Source organism: Phalaenopsis equestris, unplaced genomic scaffold (assembly GCF_001263595.1).
Source record: "Phalaenopsis equestris unplaced genomic scaffold, ASM126359v1 Scaffold233169, whole genome shotgun sequence".
Lineage (NCBI taxonomy): Eukaryota > Viridiplantae > Streptophyta > Magnoliopsida > Asparagales > Orchidaceae > Phalaenopsis > Phalaenopsis equestris.
The window spans coordinates 146,918-155,426 of record NW_018251122.1 but is presented as its reverse complement, the minus strand read 5'-3'; the positions used below and the strand labels follow the sequence as shown (position 1 = coordinate 155,426).

Sequence of the window (8,509 nt, the reverse complement as noted above, 5' to 3'; positions counted from 1 at the left end):
CCCCCCCCGGCGCGCCAAATAAAACATTTGAACATAACAAAACAAAACATTGAAATATACACAGGGTTAAACCTTCTGAACCTTAGACATTAGGATTGCTACTTCGATAAAGAGCTTAGAGTTAGCACCATGGGCAACACAATAATGATGTACAAAAGAACAACTTTGAGAGAGCAAACAGATCTACAACAACAATTTCTTCCTTATAACTAAATAACAATCCATAGGACTTCGAGGTTGTCCGCTTAGTGTGACATAAATTCTTAACTCTTGTTTAGGTTTTTGCATGATCTTATCGTGCAATTTAAGCCCTAACTCACCTTAGGCTCTGAGGTTGTCACTTGTTGTTACATAAACCCTCCAATCTTCCAGGCTATTTGTATGACTATGTCATATAAATGTAAGCCATAAATAATAATAATTGGCATGATGAAATATTTAATAACATCTCAACGAAATTGAAGTCAAACTATAGGATAGCTTGTAAAGTCACCGAGATTCTCCTAAGGATCCGTGGCATCACTTAGTCTTTCTTTCTTTGGATTTCATAAAAAAATTTTCCAAACTTGATCTTCTCCCATTTGTCCGACCTTGAGAATCCCAACCTTTTGAAATTCTTGAAGAAATTATTTTCTGATCTATATTGAGAGTTTTCTTAACTGATTTCAGTCATTTAAGATGTAATTGACAATAGGGGATTGCCTTTATAGGAAATTTTATGAACTCAACTTAATATAAATCATATATAATCTTCTATATTATATAGAGGAACTTGTCAGTAAACATAAAAGGTTTTCACAAAAAAAAACATATGTTATAAATTATTTAGTTTATTTAATAGAGTCTCACTAGTAAGTAATGTGTCAATTCTTCAGGATAGATGTATTGATTGTGGTGTTGCGCTCGATCATTTAAACTCATGTTTATATGATATCAGTTCAATCTCGTATTTTACTTTTCCAAACCACACACACACACACACACACACACACAGATATATATATATATATATATATATATATATATATTAAATTACATTTTTAAAGCAACCGATGATTTTCTCATTTGGCGAACGACAGTAATCCTTAATCAATCGTCCAATCTTTTTTAGATCCTAGGATTCCTACTAATCCACGAATTTCTTTCAGTTTTTTCTTTTCAGATTCATTAAAATTATTTTTCCTCATGTTTCTTTCTAGATTCAAAATTCTTCCAATGATTTTCTCAATTTTCATATTTATTTAATTCTTAAAATTCATAAGAAATGGATCTATATATGATAAAACAAGAAATCCTAAATTTTGGATTAGATTTTCTTTATATAATTCAGATTCTGGATAAAATTCTACTAGATTATTCTTCTGTCTCAAGTGATCTTCTAATTCTTCCCCTTAAGGCTGAGGAAATGGTGGAAATGGTCTTTCTATATTTATCTTGGTTGATGAAATAGGCTTTTCAAATTCCTTAGAGAAATTTCTTCCATTAGTCTTTCAATCATCATTTCTTCTTTTCTCAACTCAGTTTTTATTTGAACAATATCTTCCCATTCTCTTCCACTTCCAAGTTGGATGGATTTATCTTGCCCACTATTTTTTTCTTCAAGGTTTATCTCAAGGTTACTAAATAAAATCTTTGGAGGATAACTGTTAATTGAAAAATCTGCCTCAGTTGGTTTTCTATATTTTTAATTTGGCCTCTTAACTTTCCAGCTTACTCTCTATTTGAATAACAAACTTTTCTATTAAGAACTCCTCCTCATTTTGTGGGTTGAAGTTAAATTAAGGATAATTATTAATTGAGTTAATAATCTGCCCCAGTTGATTTTCCATATTTCTTATTGTGGTCCCTTGACTCTCCAACTGACCCTCCATTTGATTAACAACCTCTTCTAATAACTCAATCTCCTCATTTTGTGGGTTGAAGTTAAATTGATGAGGAAAAGAAAGTTCATCGTTATAATAGCCTTTATTATTCCAATTACAAGTCTGATTAAATTGATTATCTTCTGACAATTGGTTTTCCCCTCCAAAGTTGTTATTCTAGTTATAGGGGAGAGGGTACAATATAATGATATTACATTTATGCTTTGCTTTAATTGGGGATGTACAAAATATTGTCAGTATTTTACAAATATTTTATGCTGCCCTCTCAATTGATCAGTTGGGCTATTATGAATTTGGTACTATGAGTAGATCTGACCAGCTAAGCTTAGCTGGTGTTACCGGTTAGATGAGCATGCTTAACTTCAGGCTGGCAGGACTGACTTAACCAGCTATGCCTTGTTGATCTATCAAACTAGTTTGGTTATCAACCCTTGATCCCTAGATGATGATCTCTTATTGGCAGAATGAGACTAGGCTATTGAGCATAAGATCAATTATCGTAATCTCATAGATAACTCATTCCTTGATGAGGGGATTCTTTCGTTTGATTATAAGACTCTATTGTAATGTCAATTCTTGATCATAATGAGGAGTCTCGGGAGCATCCGTGAGACGGCTAGTGATATTGAGAAATTGGACCCTTTCCTCTTGTCAGATCAACCAGAAGATAGATCGACGGCATTCTTTCTATGATTAGCTCATATGCTTAGATCTCTTGTTTTAGTCTGACTGGTTCAAACTCATAAAGTTCTTTTTATCTTTCTTTTGACTCGATCGGCCTTCAGCCTTGGCTTAGATGGCTAAATCTAATTGGATAAGTGGGTATTTTGGTCTTATGTCGGTGGGCCCTCTTTTGTTGTACTTCCTTCCTTCTAGACCGTTGGATCTTTGGAATCTGTGTTGGCATGCTTTTTATTTACAGATTCAAAAAAAGATCTATGTTGGCATGCTTTTTATTTACAGATTCAAAAAAAGATTAATAGATTATTTTTTTAATATGTACAACCATGCATATAGACAAAAAAAAATTATCTCTTTGTTATTTTCTTCAATATATTTATTTTCATCTTATAAATCGTATCCATCACAACTTTTTGAGCGAGAATAACTTGTACATTTCAATTATTATTCCTCACACACATTTAGCTATTTAAGAGATTGCAAGCTTCTCTCCATCCTCATTAACCAACCTCTTCCACCTGCTTTTTTCCCCAACTTCTGCAAAAAAAAAAAAAATGTCTGACGATGATTCTATTTTTAATAACGCATTAGAAGGCGATGTTGGTCCCATTGATCAGTCAGTGAGGTTTGGCGTTTTCTTCAACAATAGGCCATTTACCAATGGATGTAACTTGAGGTCTTCAAGTGTTGTGAGTCGCCCTAGAGTTGAAATTGGAGGAGATGATCTACGTGTTTTCTATACTCTGGTATTATAAATATTTTTTTCTGTTGATTTTATATGTATTTATTTGATTGATTTTTTATGAAAAAAAGTAATATGTTATTATGTTTCTGAAGGTGATGGTTGATCTGGATGCGCCAAACCCTAGTAATCCAACTTTGAAGGAATACTTACACTGGTAATTAACCTCCTAATATTTTAATTCTAAGGTGACTTGAGTAATCAAGCAAAAAAATGTTTAGTTAGGATCATCTTTTTAATTTACATGTTAATCATATATATTTTGCTAATATGTGATTAAAATTATCTTTATGTTCTCTCTGTTCTATCTGTTCTTTTATAAATAATCACTAGTTTCAATGTGATTGAAGCTAAAAGTATACATTTTTATACATAGATTATGAATCCAATATGTTATAAATATAAACATCAAACTTTATAATATAACTAAAACTTCAAATAAGTGATTGTTGAGTAACTTTGGAAGTTTAAATCACAATTTTAGAAGAGACAAAGATTAATAGTTCACAATAGTTTTTTAAATAAAGTGTAAATAAAGCTTCAAGATAGAACATGGAATGTACTCCACCTCACTGTCAGTCTATTACTCCTTTTCAGATAGATGCATGTTTTGTCCTCAGAAGCATCCACGAGATAGGACCATAATTAAAATTAAGATCTAGAATCTTATAATTAAATGTGCTTTTATATTAACAAGTAATCATTGCTTGTTAACTATCATTAGTTCGCAATCTAGATGAAAAAATTTTAACTGTAAAAAATCTTGGTCAAATATAATATTTATTTAAGTGGAGGATTTGCATGCACATCATGCACATAATAGGGGAATTTACATTTACCACCCACAATTCCTATTTATTCATATATTAAACACCTAAAATCTTTCTTTTTTACACATTTATACTACCAAAATCTTTCATATGGCATCAAAAATGCCACCATTATAACTTTTAAAAGGTGATGTAAACCTTTTCATGCATGTAAGGTGGCGTGTTTGTAAGAAACAAAGGTTTAAGTTTTGAATATATGTAAACACGTAGGTGTTGAGTGGTATTTATGTAAAACTTCAAAATCATTATTAAAATATTTGTAAATAACTAAATGTATGTCTAGCTAAACTGCAATATTTTCTTTAAATCCATGCAGGATGGTGACAGATATCCCAGGAACAACAGATGCAAGTTTTGGTGAGTATATAACTTTTTATCAGTATCTAGTACTTTATTCTCATATATCTTTTAGAAACTATTGCAATTTTTTAATGGCTAAAATTTAAAGATGTTAAAGAGTAATCATATATACTATTTGTTTAACTACTGTAAACATCTCATTGTAATCACTAGTTGTCCTCTTTCAATTGTTGTTGGCCCACTCTCAGTTTTCGCTTGTCCGTTTTTGACTGTAGCTGGTCACTGTCTGTCTGCCCGCCACCACCGCCAGCCTTCTGCACCCGCTTCTTCATTCTCAACCTTGTATTTTATATTATTTTCACTTTACTTCAAATAAAACAGAAAAATTTTGAAGTCCTACATTCATTTTACATTGAACCAAATAATTCAAATTTTCAAATAAAGATTGAAATCATGCATTGAATTAACAGCTCAACTATGGCTCTATCCAAATGTTGTAACCTTCAAAATAATTTGTTTGATAAGTAGCCATAAGTGAGAAAAGAATCACTCCAAAATAATCATGTCATCCATATTTGATCCAGCCACTAAAAAGTTATATATCCACACATGTCAAGAAATTAACATGAAGTATGGATATTATCATTATTGTTGCAATCAATTAAAGAAGGTATTGATGTGATTTCACATTTTCCTACCACTAGTTAAGGAAAAGATAAGGAGAAATCAATCTCAAGTCAAAACAATAATAGGACTTTAAACATTGGACTTTAAACATTAAAGAATCCCCACTTGAAGATGGAAACATAAAGAGAGATGGAGACATTTCAAAGTAAAACATTTAGATTCCTTCATTTTATTGGGTAAATACTAATTACATTGGATACTTATACTAATCATTTCACTATTAATAGAATAATTTTATTTAAAACAAAGGGCAAAAAATTCATTTTATTTAAGATATTGATCAAGAATTTGACGAAGGGGTGAAAAAACATCGCTCTTAAAGATAAGAAATGAGTCATCTTTACTCAATTTCTCTCCAATATGATTAATATTCATAATGCAATTGGCATTTATAGGTTCAAGAATCATAATTGTCTCACCATTCTTAAGTAAGTATCCATTAGAAGTCTCCTAACTAGTTTATCTTCATGATTAGTGTTAGAATGAATGGAAGTTTTTTATTGGTATTTATATTAGACTTAGATTTCAAATTCATAAATAATTTGAAACATTTCTTTTTTACACTCAATTCTTATATATTCACAGGCATCTCTAACACCTAAACTTTATTATTATTATTTTTTACATTAATCTCGTCCAAATCTTTCATATCAAATAAAAATACCACTATGTTAACATTTGGGTGGTATTAATATAAAAAAAGTAATGTTTAGATGTTAGATATACAAATACAAAAGAATTAGGTGGGTGTATGTAAATGCTCCTAATAATGATAATTTGGATGCAGGGCGTGAGTTGATAGGGTATGAGAGCCCTCGTCCAGTAATCGGAATCCATCGCATCGTCTTTGCGCTCTTACGACAACGCCATAGAAGGAATATTATCTCAGCTCCAAATGCAAGAGAAAACTTCTGCACACAAGCCTTTGCAGATACTTACGACCTCAGTTTCCCAGTCGCAGCTGCGTACTTCAATTGCCAGCGAGAGGGTGGCTCTGGTGGCCGAAGATTCTTCCCTTGAAAAAAATCAATGCTATAAGTTATCGTCATCATAATTATATATAGTTACTTATACTATCATGTGCTTAGGTCAACTACTTGTAAAATAAGCTTATGAAACGCTTTATCATCATCAACTCTATTATAGTACTTAGTATGCATCTGAGACACTAATATAAATATATCATATATGGACTAATGAAATGTATTTGCATTTGTGTTTTGGTACGTTTAAATCAATTATATATGATCAAATACGAGTGCACATAATTAGTGACTCAATTATCTTTGGAACATAGGATTAGCTGGCGGTCTAGAAATTTCTTTTTCCATTCAGAAAAAAACTCTTAGCATTTTGTATGGAGCTTTTCTACTCTTTGTAAGTGTATTATAGAATTCTTCTTGTTTCTTGTAGGGTTGTAAACGAGCCGAACACGAGTGAGCCTGGGCTCAGCTCGTGTTTGGCTGGTCAAAAAATACCACTGTTTGTGATCAACTCATTTATATTTTGAACAAAAAAAAAAAGTTGTTCATGTTTGAATCATTTGATTAGAGAGTTGAACATGAACTGTTCGCAAACAAAATGTCATTTTGACAATCCTAGTCGCATAGTTGTTAGAGGTGTAAACGGGCTGAGCTTGGGCGAGCCCAGGCTAGTCTTTTGTTTGTTTTGTTAAAAAATATCATTGTTTGTGTTTGACTCGTTTATATATCGACTCAAAAAATGTATTTGTGTTTGGCTCATTTTCTTATCCAGTCGAACACGGGTTGTTCACGAACAATGATTCATTTTAACAGCCCTAGTAACACAACCGTGGGATGTTAAGTGTAGAACAAGATATAAATCTTAATATTTAATTTAAATTATTTATTTTAGTAGAATTCAATATAATTTACTATATTTTAAATTACTAATTTTAATTTATTGTAATCTTTATTGCCTTGTGGTCAATTAAATTATTTAAAAATAAAACTCATTATATATATATATATCACACACACACACACGTGAATATGTAAATATATAAGATTTAAATCCATAAATGGGCAAACTTACGTTCGCTCATTTTCTCCTCCTAAAAATAAAGTTTTGTGATACAAGGGATGGGATTGCTTTAGGCACATTACTTCATTGTGAGTGGAGTATTCCTTTGGAGTTGCTCCATACGGGTCTTTGCATGTGGAGGTTCAAATTGAGAAGAAAAGCATTAGAAACAGAGTCAGTGAGGGAAAAGAGTTTTGCAGAAAAAGATGATTATATAGTGAGCAAATGGTTTCTTAGCACCTCATGGCAGATTCAGGGATGGGAGGAAGAGTGGCCAACCACATCATGGGATCTCATGCCAGCATGGCAGATGGGAGCCAATAAGAACCTCGAGAAAACTAAGTTATACGATGATTGAGGTGGAGGAAGGAAATTTGCAATAGCATTTAATTTTAATTCATTATAGATTTTTTTATAAATTATTTTTGACTTTTGAACATATTATAGCACATTGATATTTTTATATGAAATGAAGGAATCTCATGTTTTATGATTGTAATTTGGGCCCCAATCTTGCATGCATGTCATGCTAGTAGTCCATCATTTTTCATCATGTTTAATCATAACAATCACGAAAGGCATATTCTTATGGAATTTTAATGCTTTGAATGCATTGGCATAATCTATTTTGCGAAGTCATACCATTTAGGCTATTTTGGTGTTGATTAAAGTAATTTGGACTCAATTTGAACATTTTTAACATCTTTTACGAGTTTTCTTTATCGTGCAATCTCTCCAAGAAGTTTTGGAGCTCTAAATACATCGATGCACTTCGTTATGCAAACATGCCTTGTTCATCTTATTTCAATGATGATTGAAGTGGTTTGGACTTTATTCACGCATCATCTTCTATTTGCTTGTTGTTATCATTAAGTAGCCTTTATTAGGCATTTTTTAAATTCTTAATTTGCATAACATCACATTCATCACTTGTCATTCTCATCATGTCGCATCAGTATTCTTGTTCAAAAGATATATAGGTCAACAATTAGACATAAATTCTTAGAAATTGTAAGAAGAATGATGATGAAAACCATGAGGTGGGTGAGAAAGGTTATTTAACTTGATCATTCTTCTAATATTAGAAGAGATGAAGTGACCAAAAAAGTGGTTGGTATAGTCGATGATTAGAAATGGAGTTGTTCATTTACATAATAATAGATAAAATCATGCAATTATAAAGATGAACATCATGATTGACAGATGTTGAGCACCCATCATTGGTAAACATTATATGAATGGGAGTAAGTGAGCAAATCTAGAATTAAACTTAATAATGAACTTGCGAGTTGAGATTACCAAGCCACAAGTTTAAGCTCTACTTTAAACTTGAGCTTGTACAT

The 8,509-nt window shown here is 31.6% G+C and overlaps 1 protein-coding gene across 1 annotated transcript; it reads left to right on the top strand.

Annotated features, from left to right (window-relative positions):
- Positions 1-2,184: 2,184 nt before the first annotated feature.
- Positions 2,185-6,143, top strand: LOC110038587 (protein RICE FLOWERING LOCUS T 1-like). The gene is made up of 5 exons (XM_020743463.1): positions 2,185-2,224; positions 3,156-3,310; positions 3,402-3,463; positions 4,453-4,493; positions 5,911-6,143. Exons 1-5 carry the CDS (start codon positions 2,185-2,187, stop codon positions 6,141-6,143), a joined length of 531 nt encoding a protein of 176 aa, XP_020599122.1.
- The last annotated feature ends 2,366 nt before the right edge of the window (positions 6,144-8,509 follow it).